General features: G+C 46.2%; 1 protein-coding gene across 2 annotated transcripts in view; it reads right to left on the bottom strand.

Annotated features, from left to right (window-relative positions):
* The window catches only part of ARHGEF7 (Rho guanine nucleotide exchange factor 7), a 123,657-nt gene extending 108,751 nt beyond the window's left edge, over positions 1-14,906 (bottom strand). Inside the window, exon 1 of one of the 2 annotated variants that reach the window (XM_042038687.1) lies at positions 14,607-14,906. In XM_042038687.1, coding sequence (XP_041894621.1) covers positions 14,607-14,771 — 165 coding nt within the window. In that variant the 5' untranslated portion in view covers positions 14,772-14,906. The remainder of the gene's footprint in view (positions 1-14,606) is intronic. The other variant, XM_042038694.1, reaches the window with a different exon arrangement.
* Between the last annotated feature and the right edge of the window lie 161 nt (positions 14,907-15,067).

Here is a 15,067-nt window from a genome sequence, read left to right as displayed (position 1 = left end):
AGGGAGGCAGGGAGGCAGGGAGGCAGGGAGGCAGGGAGGCAGGGAGGGAGGCGCGGCCCCTCTCGGCCCTCCCCAGCCCCGCCCCGGCTGCGGGCGGGAGCGCCCGAGGGAGCGGCCCCGGGACTCGCCGCGCAGTGCTTCTGAGATTGTCTAAACGCTGACACACAGACCCCAATGCCGTGACGGGTTCGACTGCAGGGCGAAGCGGCCCGGGGACAGCCCGTCCTCGGGACGAGCGGTGACCGCGCACAGGGTACAACGCGCACGCTGCGGGTGGCCGGTACCGCCAGCGGGGCTGCCGGTACCCTCCTGACTCCGGTCCACCCTTAGGTATAGGTTTTCTTACAAGGAGATATATCAGAAATGCTTGAAGACCTCCGCGGAAAATACCAGCACCCGGAGTTAATCATCTACCAATTCCAGGGTCTGATGTTAATGACCTTTATCTGTAGTTTATTAAACAGCCCCTTCCTACCCCAGAAGAAAAACAACTTCACAAAGAGGAAAACTTTGACTGAATCTAAGACAGTTTTTGGCAACGCAGCCATCTGTTCTCTGCAGCTGCACTCACGGTGCCTTGAGCTCAACCTCTGTCTACCCTGAAAGCGGAGTGTAGCCCTTCCATGGAAAAGCAGCCAGCCCCAAGGGCTTCAGGGACATGGCTTAACTTACCACAGCTTAACTCGAATTCTCTGTGCACATAAGCATCGTTTCACAATAAATTCATTTACTTCTATGAAGTAGTTTAGCAAACAAATCATTGCCCAAACTGGACACCCCATTCTGTCAGAAGGGGAAAGCCTAGCACAGTCGCTGGAAACCGAGGTGTTGCAACACAGCGTCATGGCCTTTGATCATGCATTCCACTCAGAGGTGCTTTTGTTAAATGCACGTGTATGTCAAGGTTACATAAACTCACAGCATAATGCACCTGCATAGCCCTGGGAACTTCACATAAGGTTGACCCCAAACATTCCATCAAGCTGAAACCAAGGTAGTGCCTTCCTGTATGATTATAAGATATGAAAGATCCCTCTGCCCCACGATATCACAAAAATTAACAAATGCGGCAGCATGACAGGGTGAACCTGGCACAAAGAAACTTAAAACACAAGTCACTAGCATTTTCTAAACACAGATTTCAGATGAGTTTTAAATGAAAGCCACTAGTCCATAATACAAGGAATTTGGTAACGATATGAGTTGAAGAATTTTCCTTTCCTCAAGGAAAGCATACATACACACACCCCCTCCAAACTCCTCAAATTGTTTGGTGCTATGATAAACCACTGTGAGTTAAGAATAACCCTTTTACTACACTAAAATGTAAAGGCAATGCTAAAGAAGCCCTATGGAAGTACAACAGCCCAAAAGATTGAAGGACACAAGAGATGAGAGAGCCCTCTTGAAAACACTACGGCCTTCATGTCTCTTGCTTGCTATATTTTTTGATTACTCTATTAATTTATTCCTTAATTCTAGTAAGAAATCTAAAACTATCATGCCAACATCCCTTGTTAGAATAGGATGCTGGGAATTTTTCCATTGTTGATGCTTCTAGTATGCTCTCTCCTATATGTTCTTTATATTCATACAATAATGATATAGTTGCAATTTATAACTGTTTTATCTTAAACTATTTGCATAATAACTGGGGTTTATCTCCTTTTATATGTGTTACTTCCTTGTCTCTTCTTGCAGCCACCATTTTCTTTTTCTTCTACTTTTTTCATCAAGGCCTCTTTTCATTCTGAGAAACCTTAACATTACTTCTGCTGTTCAAACACGAATAACCTTTCCCAAGAAATCACAGTAAATCCAGGTTTCTCTTAAAAGAAACAAATGTTTCATAATGTAATCCACATTAACAAAAAATGTCTCAAAGTCTCCAGTGCATTAAACTCAGTAATTCTAAGAAACCCAGACACGTGTACTACCACCTCATAAGAGGCTGCACATAACTCATAAAAGACTGAACAATAACTGGAAAGAGGAAAAAAATGGGTTTGGGGGGGGAAGGGGGAAGGCTAAGGAGAGACATGATTAGAGCAAGGCAAAAACTTTCAATTGAAGATTAAAGAAACAACAAGCAGAGAAAACCCAAACCTTGAAAATTGCTTCCTGTCAGGTCTGCAAGCTTAAAATACATGCCAAATACACCACTGAGACCTTAGCCCTATCAGCACTCAAATGCATATTTCCAGTTAAAAATCATCTTCCCCAAAACAATAAAATAAGTTACAGTAAATCTTTAGAAATGCCATTTCTTCCCTCAAAACAAGAGAAAAGACTTTGGAGTGATAAAAGAAGCAGGGTACATTTTCTCAGCTCTGTGGCTGCAGCAGCATTTTTATACAACAGAAGCATATGGGTAAAGAATTTAAAAATATCTTACCATTTGCATCCTGCTAGAAATGTAAAGCATTAATGGTCCTGCAAAATGAAGCAAACCCATTATTTACCTGGAAAATCTTAATGGGATTCTGGCAACCTTCTCCTACAGACAGCTGAGAAACACAGTAAGGGACCTGAAGAACAAACTCAGCCCCACGACAGAATGTTGAAGTGCAGTTATGTGGGCCAAGCCCATGTTAAAATCACACATATGGCACATTATATCCTTTACAGTTACAGGAAGCTCAGGAGCATGACCTCTCTCACACAGACCACATTTATAGTCTCACAGGCTATTCAAAATGTAACAGAACATCATGCAAGCATACCACAGGCAGGTAAGTGCTAGTCCACCTGAAAGACAGCAAATACATTCAGAGACAAAGGATAAACAAATTAAAAGTAGGGTCATATTCCAAAATTACTTAGCTTAATAAGAAGTAGGTTGCATGTACATAAAGCCAGTGAAATAAAGATGTTACATATTTTCCTCTCCAGTATTTGCTTCGTCCTTTTCCTATCATAGACCAACACCATTAGTTCATCAATGGGGGTTGTCTTCCTCTTATATGTATACACAGCCCTTAGTACAAAGAGGCCTCAGTGTCCAACTGGAACCTCTGTGTGCTCTAGTAATACAAATAAAAAAGGTAATTAGAAAAGACAAGGATTCCAGAGGGGCATGATAGATGCTTAATTACAGACCGGGGTGCCATGGTGGAGTCCAAAGAGACAAGTAGAAGGTAATATGCAGAGCAGCCACTATTTAAACCACTTCTTTGTGGTTCAGGGACAGGTTCTGATTAAGGCTTAATCTCTCAGGGAGCAGTTCTGGAAATGACAGCTAGTTCAATGAGGACACTTACGCGATGCACTGCAGCTCTCAAGGAGCAGAGTACATTTCCCACCATCCACAAAAGGTAGGGAACAATTTGTGATACAAATACATGGTACCTAGCTAAATGTTACATCCCTTTTGATCAGTTTAAATATATGGTTTTAAACAACAGTAAGAAGTGAATAAAAAAGGGCAATGCAGAGACAGGCTGCATCAGGAAAAGGTATGATGGGGTGGTCTCAGAAAAAAAGAAAAAGGCTACCACTAGTTCATTTGGACAGGGAAATTATATGAAGAAAAATAAGCAAGGAATGTATACAATAATTAATTTTAAAAACCAACCAGACCAAAAAAACCACACAAAAAAAAAACAAAACAAAAAACAAAAACAAAAAAAAAAAACAACCAACAGTTCTTTGGTTGCAATCTCAAGGAAACACAAGACAATAATAAAAAGTAGGAGACATCTTCGCCTATATGTATGGTAAATTAGCTGTTTACTTGCATTCATCTGCTGAACAAGTTGACAAACTGGGTCACAGAGAGAGAAGTGTACAAGGTCTTTATACAGAAACTGGAATCTACTAGATGGAGAATAGGAAGAGACTAACAACACAGTTCCCATACATAAGTTAAATCAATCATTTATCTAGCACAACATATAATAAGTACAACATGGTTTACTATGTAGGAAGACTATCTCAGTTACTAGAAAGCGGAAACTAATAGAGAATGTAATACTAGCTGCAAACTAGTAGCCAAGTGCAGCAGACACTTAAAAACATCCTGTTCACGAGTACAGCTGCTCAAGTCTGAAGTTGAAACATGCAGCCCTCAAGTAGGGGGAAATCCCATTCGTCCTGCCTGGAGCCTTTTACATCAGACTCCCCTTGCAGCACAAAACAGTTTTCTCTCCATGTTTCAGAACACCTTGTACACACAGAGCATTACTGCAATCTATTCAGTAAAAATACCGTAATTGCACAATGTAGCAAAGCTATCAAAAAGGTTCTATTGATCATATTCAGTCCCACAGCAGCTGTGTTTTGCTTCCAAACCCTTTGACTGGTCAAGGGCAACTGATCTTTCAATGGAGCAAACACCTCCTGCACAAGCACTACAGGCTGGGATTTGTTGCCAGGGTTTGTGTTCAGGGATAAAAATGAGATTAAAAACATCATGAGGAGGAAGCCTGGCCATTCTCACAGCAGCCTGGGTGGTGAAGCTGCAGGTGATTAACTGCCCAACAACTCCTGCAGGTTCCTTCCCTCCCCATCATTCCCAGCTGTTGCCTCCTGCCTGCACCTGCACCCATGCCCAGGAGGGCCCATCCCTTTCAGCATTCGGATTTCCTGCTCTGTCCCAGACCATTGGCCCTCACAAATTGCACCCAGCAGGGGTGGAAAAGAAGGGGTGGCTACATAGCTACACAGGAGGACATCCTCTGCTTCTCGAGGAAGCATCCACTGCTAGGGACCAATGGCAGGTGCAGCACTTCCTCCAGTCAGTGAGCAGCTGGGCTGAGAGGACTGCAGATGCAGCCCATGCTCCTCCCAGGACAGCAGGAGACACAGCTGCACTTCAAAGGATCACATCTTCCACTCCCTAAGTAAGGAGCACTCTGCAGTTGAGCCAAATCACTCAAAGGACTGCACATCCTACTGATGGCACATTAGCAGGATGCTGTAACTAAACTAAAAACACAGATCAGGATTCTCAACAATGTGCAGGTTTTTTTTAAATCAGGTGTCTTGATAGAGCACCAGACCTTACCATAATACAGTTTCTGCAGTACTGTAGCTCTTTAGCACTGACTTTTCCCACCCTATAAAACCTGTCACCCACATAATCTGTACAACAGTCAGCATGGGCTAGACACCTGTATTTTGGCTTGAGGGAGCCCATGCTCTGAAAGCACCACAGCAGGCAGTCAGATAGGTAGTCACATAGTAAGAGCTAGATCAGTAAAAGACTGAAGCTCCTACAGGTCATGCACTAAGGTGCCAAAATTTTACATTTCCAGGACTCACCTAGGCTCTGCATACAATACAAAGAGGAAGGAAGGTTCCTTACAACATGCCCTAAAATTCTTATATGCTGAGAAGGATACCTGGCCATGAAGTTAATCAAGACACAGCGGAAGGTAAAAGCAGGTATCTGCTTAGTGTCCCAAACTCCAGTTATCTCCCGGACTTACAAGAGTCCTTTGAGTGTCCTTTGGAAGAACTCTCTGAAAAGTGATAAATGCCCATTTTTTATTAACAATAGAGCATAAAGGTTCCCAAACCTCTTGCCCTTGGATACCACTATTGGTGACAGCCACAGTAGCAGCTCTTAGATCCCACTGCCTCACCCCAAAGCCATCAGCATGACTAACCCCACATATGACACTCCTCTGCTTTACACCCGACATCCCCACACCAGTCCCTGTATTCCGTCTTTCCATCTCTCCCACCTCAGACCACACACCACCACCTTCCAAACCAGCGACTCCAATCCCACATTTAGCCACACAATCTTGACCCACCACCTTTTCTTTACTGTCCAATTGGCCACACCAACTCACCAGCCACCGCTCTGTGCTCCCTCAACCTCCACCTTGCTACACTATCTGAAACCAGAAGCACTTTTGGTTGGCTGAAGACTCCTCCAGCTCTTCTGATTTCTTTCCCTGCACACATTCAGAAATGCTCCTCTGCCTGACTAGCCATTATTAACAGTGACCTACATTCAAACACACTAATGTTCTGTTTTTGCTGCTTCAGTTCTTTAGTGGAATAGCCCTCAAAACCTAAGTTCAGCTAAGTTTGCAAAGGAAATGTACAGTTTAGTTAAAATACCAGCCGGGTCTTGTGGCAGCCTTTATAAACTGGACCTTATGAAACAATTAAAGCCACTTCTTTCCATTAAACTGCCCTCCAAAAATGACACTGTAAAACTGATTCAGCTGGTTTGAGTTCATCTTTTCAGATATGTACCTGAATTAAACAATATTCAGGAAAACAGTACATTCTTTGCAGTAGAAGTACGGTACTTTTTCCACTTCCCTTGGACCCTGATTAAATTCCCATCAAAGTACATAGAGCCAAGTTGCATCAGGGAAGGTTCACGTTGGACATTAGGAGAATTTTACAGAGTGATTAAACATTGGAATAGGCTGTCCAGGGAGGTGGTGGAGTCACCCTCCCTGGAGGTGTTTAAGAAAAGGCTGGATGTGGCACTTAGTGCCAAGGTCTAGTTGACAAGGTGGTGTTCAAAGACTCAATCATCTCAGAGGTCTTTTCCAACCTAATTGATTTTGTGATTTTGTGGAAGTCTGTCAACTGACTCCCAGGGGGCAGGTGTTTAATCCAGTCCTAAGATATAAACACCATAAGCTAAGGGCACCAGGGCAGAATGTACGGTACTTTTGTTTTCTCAAGTTTCCATCAAATGTTTATATTTCATACAGAAAACATAGGTTGATGCAGCATTAAGAAGCTGAGAATGCCATGCACATAAAACTTACAAGACTGACAGCTGTCTTTGCAACTGCTGTTAGGATCCATGCAGGCCCACCCTGTGACCTGAACTAGGCAGGAGTCCTACCAGAACACACGCACAGGAGTGTGCCTGAAGGATGTGATACATACACATAAGAGAGTCTGGTTGCAGCTGCAGCAGCAATCTGCTTTCCTTTCCCTCCTAAAAGCTAAGAACTAATACTCCTAATTCCTGTGGTTTTGCTTATTTTCTTGCAATTTTAAAGAAAAAGAGGAAATCAGCTAGCATGCAACTGACCCCAACCCCAAGCAGCATCATCGGCCTCAGGCTGCAGAGCTCCAGGGGTGCCATCATCAGGCATCCACAGGAAGATGTGTATTTCCCTGAAGTCAGTGCGTGAAAAAAGCCTGACGAAGTGCAGCTCCAGGTGTGGGCTTGGCAGGAGCTGAACCAAAGAGATTCCCCTGTGAAGGAAGGCTGATGGGGAGGGATTTTGCACCCCTTCTCACGTAAACCCTGCAGTGTTTCCTGTGGAATATTGCTGTTTTGATGCAGCGCAAGCTCAGGCTTCAGGAGTCCAATCACTCAGGGTTTGTTTACACTGGGAGAGCTCTGCTGCTAGATATGCTGGCATCGCTCCTCAGTGTGGATGTAACATATGCCAGAGAGGGAATTCCTCTGCCAGTCTAACGTACCACTTCCCCCAGCAACATTAACGAAGCCAACAAAAGCACTTCTCCAACAGCACAGCTGCACCAGTGGGGGGTACATGATTTTTACTGTTTTCCCCCTCCCCCCACCCCATGAAAATATTCCATAGGACTACCAAAGCCCTACAGAAGGGATGGATTCTCTTCTGGGCAAGCTGCCAACATCATCCAATAGCACTCACTGCAGAGCAGGAAAATGGAGACCTGTATTAAATGCACTTAGACCCAAGCAGTGTTTCATTGGCCAAGAAGGGACAGGGGCCTCTGCCCACAGGGTCTCAGTGACCCATGACGAGGAGTGGCACGACTGAAACTTCTTGCAGATGAAGCTGGCCACCCCTGCTCAACTCCCCACCACGATGGGAGTGATGAGGCACTGGAACAGGTTGCCCAGATAAGTCATGGATGCCTCATCCCTGGAAGTGTTCAAGGCCAGGCTGGATGGGGTTTTGAGCAACCTGGTCTAGTGAAAGGTGTCCCCTCCCATGGCATGGGTGTTGGAACTAGATGATCTTTAAGGTCCCTTCCAACCCAAACCATTCTATGATTCTATGACTCTGGTGACAGGTAATGGCAGTAACCACATCATACTGAGAGATATGGAGAGAAAATGGCATTGTTCTAGGCAGCAAAGTGAGGGAGAGAGCAGGACTGTCACACTGGTTGAGGATCAGGGAGTAAAGCTCAGCCAGCCAAGGTGCAAGACACTGCTTCCATGCTGCCAGCTCACAGTACTTTTGCAAGCCCCGTCACGCTTGAAATCTCTTAAGGTTCCATCTCTTCAAATTACAGCCACTGGGTAACAACTAATTAAAATTGTTATTTAAGGAAGATGTATATTGAATTTCCCTCAGTGATTCATAGCCAGATTGTAATAATATATATGCATATTATATATAATATATAAAAATATATATGTGTGTGTGTATATATAAATACACTTACATACATAGCTAGTTTGCAAACTTCAAATTTAAAGCCAGACTTCCAGTTTTCTAAGGCTGGAATTACAGTCTTAAACTTTTCCAGCTGAACAATGTGGTGCTGTCAGCCACTAGCATGCAGCGTAACCAGAGGGGAGCGTGCTGGTCGCATCCCCACAGTTCTTCCTTTTCTCCACACAGACACAGCATTTGGAGGGTAGCAGTAGGGTACCTGAGGGCTAAAGAATCACTTTTTCTGTTGTCCATATTATGTAAAGGCATAGCAAGAATGTATATAAAAACTGTGGAAAAGACATTAATGAGAGTAAGACCAGCAGAACTACATTATTTTTCTGTGTTTTCTCAAAAAAAACAATTTAACTACCAACAGTTTCCTTAATTTCCCCCTCTTCTTAGGATCTGGCATGCCCTTATTTAACTCAGTCTAGACCTTTATGCAGGATCCAGTTTTCAAGGAAAAAGGCAGCACACACAGATACAAGTCCTCTGCTTCCTCAATGAGCACAGCAGAGTATATTTCTCTGGATAATATCCCAGTCACCAGAAATACAGAGCCAGTACATAGACAGAAAAAGCAAGGCTGTTTTCCTTCAAAGCATTCGTGCATCCCTGCTCTCACAAGGCAGTAGGGGTCACATGGTAAATGACAAGTCTGTAACAGGACCAAACAGTCCTATGAAGCTCACAGTAACACTGATGAGAACAGCATGAATCCAGGAAAAAGGCACTCTAATGACTTTGGGATAACTTTTCCCCAGGTTCTCAGCTCGTCCTTGCAGTGCTTCCACCCTGGAGCAACAGCATTCATACGCACACCAGCATTCCCCAAGAGTGCAGCCACCGCAGGCACAGCTGTCCAGCACAGATTATTCCTGCCAGAAGCACAATAATCTTCTTGGGAAGACTATTGCTGAGGGAAGAGAGTACATGCACATTAAAATGCAGATTTTGCTTCCTGCCTCCCAGGTCTAGTCCTGTGATGACCTGCTGCTGCTGCCGCAATAGGAGCAACCACAATACTTTCCCAATAGATTTCAGTGAGTGAAGGCAGGACAGCCTTTGGGGTCAGCCAGGCAGACCCCAACAGCCTCACCAAGGCTTCAGGGTGAGAACATCCTGCCAGAAGAACTTCCAAAATGTGAGTTGCTCGGTGCCAACTAGCACCTGGAAATTTCTACCTTAGGAGTAATGTCTGCACTGCTGATAGGATGTTCTCAAGCTCTGTCTGGGCTCCACATTCAGCTCACAGCCAGTGTTGCACCCTCTGCAAAGATACTGGGCTATGAAAATCATCACTTGTTATTAACTCTGGCTCCGAAACACCTTTCCCTTCTTCTTCCTTTATAACACATGAAATACCATTTTCAGGTCACACCTTGTCACAACAAGAGAGAAGTGTATTTAGCCCCAATATTTACACGTGAAATCTGAGATAAGTGAGCATAAACCTCCCTTTACCCGAGCCATAGGCACACACGCTCATGGCTGGTGACATGGCTGCCACACGTGGCAGCCCAAACCCTGCTTTTGGATACTCTGACTCTCAGTGCTTGTGCTCATACACAACAATTCATTTGCCTTGTGAATCGCAAAGAGTTAATTTATTTCTAAATTACAATTCAGAACCCCTCATTTAGCCAAAGACCTCAATCATTAAAAAGAGAATCATACAGATCTATGAGGTATTTGTACAAAGATCCTAATCTTTGCTGCCATCAGTCCTGGTACTACCCCAATTAATAACCAAATTAATGTCAATGCCAGTACCCAATCCTCCACAGGGAAAAGGAATGACGTTTTCTTTCAGCCATGCACCAAGTCTAATCCAGCAAGAGAGAGAGCTGCATCTGTTTTCCCGGGGCCAGCCCCATGCTGTCCGTCTCCCACCTCAGCGATGCGGGAGCAGCAAGAGGAAGCGGCAGTGTTTTGGATCAGCCTCCCACACGCAGCAGAGCAGCTCCTGGGTTGTTCAATCCTATGCTCAGTGCAACGGCTGGGGATGGTCCATTCGACGGAGGGGGGCCAGGGTGTGCGAGACCCAGCCGCACACCCAGCACTCTCCACATCCCCTGGCTTCAAAGCACCGAACCAGCTGCCCTCATGCCTTCCAGGAGCCCCTGACAGGAGGGGGGGCACCACAGGGTGTCAAATGGCTGCTGCATCACATTCCCCGATGCATCTTCCCTATTTTCCCCAAACAGAACAAAGCTGTCCTCAAAACGACGCTTTCTGTCGCACAGCTGACCAAAAATAAAAGTACAAACGAAACTTAATGGAGCGCGAAGCCTCATATGACAAGAAAAATTCCCGCTCCAATTCTGATCTCTGTTTACAGCGTTGAAAGTGGGTCAAACTGGTCTGCGATGGAGGAATCTGTTTGGAAAATGATCTCTGCGAGGAAAAACATCTAAGTGGCAGACAACTGCACTGCAATGCTTCCACGGGGATCCTTTCCCTGCCATCAAAGTAATTCAGTTTTACCACACAAGGTGGAAATCCTGTAACTTGAAGTTATGGGGTTTTATTCAAATTACTTAAATTCAGCAATTCCCTATCTTTTGGAGCAAATCAACTAACCAGGGTGTTTCAGCACAGATCTCCGTGCTTTAAAAAACTAAGACGTGGCTGGGTTTGGACAGGGTGGGGGAAGCTGTTGTTGGTTTTGTTGATTTTGTGTTGTTTTTTTTTTTTAATAATTGCCCTCATTTTTATTCATTTCCTGTGTTCAGGACAAGGTTATTCATCAGTACCATCACACTGCCTAACCCAACTATTTTGTTTTACCCTGTCATGGTCTCTTTCAAAATGCAAAGGAATGATTATTATATTAAATGGGAGCCCAAAAATAAGAAACAGTCTGTAACAATATTACTTTCCAAGGTATTTTCATTCCGACTTCTGGAAATCCAGTGAATTTAATATCTGTCCTTTCCTGTTGTTCAAGATAGAAGATGATTGTAATGTAAACAAGTTCAGCCAAAACTTCCTGGCAAGAAGCTCTGTAGGTTGTTCTGTGCAATGCTGGTATACAAATACACAGCAACCTAAAGGAAGACTATACTACAGCTTTGAAACCCACTAATTTGTTTTATCGACTTACGAAAATTCTGTTCTTTGACCTTCAAGTGCTTGATTCCTTTTATGGTCACACTATCTTCATTTTATTTTATTCTGCTAATTACTCTCAGGGTACCCAGAGGCTTTAAAAAGCACAAAATGCCAAAAAATGTATTACTACATTCCTGCACGTATTGAATCCTCTTTCTAATCTGTTTTTGAAAGAAAGAAATACATTTATAGCATTTTCTAGAAAACATCCCTAAAAGCACCCCAAACTGATAAACATGCCTTCATATTTATAATTTGTATTTTTTAAATGTTCTCTTTAGTTTTAGTTACTATTTTGTATTTACAGAAAAAAAATGAGCTCTGTGAGTCCTCAAAGTGTCTGCTAATGTCAGATATTTATAGAAAGTTATGATCTCAAATGATTTTAAGAACTGAATCAGTCTACATCCGTGGGACAAACCTCATCTCTTTTAGACTTCAAAAATGTCCAGTTTTAACTGGAGACTTTCAGGGCAAATAAGGAATAGAAAGGCTCATATTTTAAATGCACTCAGTATAAAAAAAGTAACATAACAAACAGAAGTAGCAAAAAATACTTGGAAGAAATACCATGGCACAGGAAGGGATGTACATTTTAAATCTTTTTACTAACAAACAAAGAAAAAGAATAAAGTAACACAGAAACAGCTCAGATGTAACATAGATGAGAACATGAAAGAGGTATGGGATATAAATTCTGAGTCTACAGAAAAAGAATATTTACAAAGTTAGACGGAAAAATGAGTTTGTGAGTCTCTTAGACACATCTATGAATTAGAAAGTGCGTTGTGAATGGCCCATCGAAATAAGTACAGTTACCCTCACAAAACCAAATATCCCCTTAAAAAATATTTAAAAGGGCTACTTCTCCCCAGACTCAAAACTGAGTCAAAGCCAGAGGAGACACAGCGGGTCAGCAGGGACATCCAGAGCGGCCACCTGTCCCAGCAGCCTGCTCAGCGCGGGGTGAGCTCGGGGAGGTGGGAGGCTGTGAGGCGCCAGCGTTCCTCCCGCCCTGGCTGCCATCCCAGCCTGCACACCACCCGCTGCAAACCCCGAGCTGCTGCACCACGAGGTCCACAATAAGTCCCACTACAGCTCTTTGCACGCCGGGCTGGGGTCGGGGTGGGCTGTGGGGAGCTGGGCACCTCTGCAAGCCCTCCTCTGCATATGGGTGCTGTGAAGGGACCCCTGCCCAAACATGAGAGGTGTTTGCTCCTCTGAGATGAAAAGAGAGCCTTTCATTCATTAACCAAGCTGTCCACAATTATACTGTAACAGAAAAGCACATGTAGTTGGGAAACTCCTTTAACACTTGTTTCTGTTATGCTTTTTTGTTTATTTTGTTGTTCAGTAGAGCCTCTTTCCCAGATTGAGTGCAGGACCCCATTTTACTAGGCTTGACATCTACACAAAGGGGAAAGACCTTTTCTGCCCTAAAGCTCAGAACCCAAAGTCCAAGAGGTGCTCAGGGAGTATGCCTGGAGTAGCACTGTGGGACAGGCTGCCAAAACCCTCCTTGGGCTTGGTGCCACCAGGCAAAAGAGCCTGGGGACAAGCAGGCATGGGCAGAGCCTGTCAGAGCCAGTGGATAGTCAGGTGGAGGATCCCCACCTGCCCCCAGCCCCACATCACATGTGTCACCCCAGATGGCAGAAGACATTTACCTGCTCTGGAGCCCCAGTTCACATCCCAGAGCACTGGACAACAGTTTGCACCTCATGTACCACCTCCACAAAGCCACAGCATCTTGGGAGCAGAGACACCCTCTTCAGCTCTGTTGCTCGACCAGCCAACTTTGGGGGAAATGGTGGCAGGGAAAGCTGGCAGCAGCAGCGGCAGTGGTTTCAGCTGTCCCCACTAGCCCCACTGGCCACCATGGTGGTCCCTGAGTTACCCACGCTAACACAGCCACCCACACAATGTGCCCGCTCTCATCACTTCCATGCCCACCCATAGCACTGTGGGCTTCCGTGGGGTTTCTGTACCCCGGTGCCACCTCCTAACGTACCTGCGAATTTGGGAGGCAGGAATGATATGCTACATCTGCAGAATGGGACTCCAGTCCAGAGCCACGACCTCCATGCTACAGTACAACACGAAACAGTAACAACACCAGTGGGTGGCAAACTGAAGAACCGAAGGGGGACAGCCCAGCCCAGTGTCCTGCCGAGCTCAAGGCACTGGTTTCAACTTTGCAGGTCTGCGGACAACTTGAAACAGAGCCACAAAAGGTAACAAAAGCCCACTGTCAGCACGCTCCAATGAGCGGAGTGCTCTGCCAACTGCAAAAAGTGAAAAATACGCTGTTATTTTCAAGCAAGGAGTTATCCCATCAGCATAGCAGATGACCTTCATCAATCTTCTCTTCACCACCTTGGGCTGGCTCGCAAGGAAAGTTTTTTGTCAGTATGTGGATCTCTATGTGCACTACGATACTGAACGTCAGGTGGGAAAACGGTATTGTCCCAAGTTTTGAGGCACAACCAAATCCCTCTCCCTCTAGCTGAGCTACGACGGGAATTACGTACGCACACAGAACACATAAAAGTTACCCGACAGAGTACATTTTCTTCAAACACAACACAGACTAGAGCTGTAACGCTTTTTCAGCCCAAAAAAAAAGGGATGAGATTTTTTTCCACAGGCTACCGAACAGTAAAGGACCCAAATAAAGCTAAAACAGCCTTCAAGAAAACTAAGCATCAAACGCTAAAATGTCCCTCAGAGGCTGGAAGGGATGAGCTGAATCACCTCCCAAGCGAGGTGAGGCACCGGCTATTCCAGCAGTTGCGTAGATAAGTTTGCAGCCGGCTCGTGGCACGCAAGAAAGGGTCCATAGCCCACCCCCCAAAATTAATGCATCTCCCGTGCACAGTCAGGACTCCGCTTTGGGGAGCGGAGCGTTTGCAAAACACTTGCGGAACAGTGGCCCCTCAGGGGGGAAGCCCTTCCAGCCCGGCTGCCGCTCCTCGCTCTTCCCCGGCCCCCCGACGGGGACCGATCCCCGCTCCGCCCTCCCCGGGGCCGGGGGTCCCCCCTCCGGCACGGGGTGCGGCGCGGGCGGGGCTGGGGGCGGCGGGCCCGGCCGCACAAAGGGCGGCGGGGCGGGGGGCGCCGCGCACTTACTTTGTCTATGGTGCCCGGGAGCAGGCGGTCGAGCAGGCGGCAGAGCACCACGCCGTCCTTCAGGGAGGACTGAAGGAAGCCCTCTGGGTCGGAGATGGTCTTTTTGGGCGACTCCAGCACGCCCAGGGCGATCAGCCACGTAACGGTCTGCTCCGCCGAATTCATGGCGATGGCGGCGGCGGGGCGGGGGTCGCGGCGCCCCGCGCCTCGCGTGGGTTTTGTGTCTCCCCCGGCGGGGGCTTCAGGCGGAGGCCGGCGGCGCCGCCCCCATGTGAATGCAGATGACGACGCCCCGGCCCCGCCGCTACAGACACATGCAGCTGCAGTGCCGCCTCCTCCCCGCCCCCCCGCCGCCGCCGCCGCCGCCGCCGCCGCCCCATGACATCACTGGCAGCGGCGGCGGGCGGGGGCCGCGCGCCCGCGGAGACCCGCGCACCACTCCGCGCCCGCTGCGCGCACCG

The sequence above is a fragment of the Corvus kubaryi genome, unplaced genomic scaffold, assembly GCF_017639235.1.
Source record: "Corvus kubaryi isolate FWS band 111438036 unplaced genomic scaffold, C.kubaryi_AGA036_p1.0 133, whole genome shotgun sequence".
NCBI lineage: Eukaryota > Metazoa > Chordata > Aves > Passeriformes > Corvidae > Corvus > Corvus kubaryi.
The sequence above is the reverse complement of the archived record's forward strand: the minus strand, read 5'-3'. Positions and strand labels throughout refer to the sequence as shown.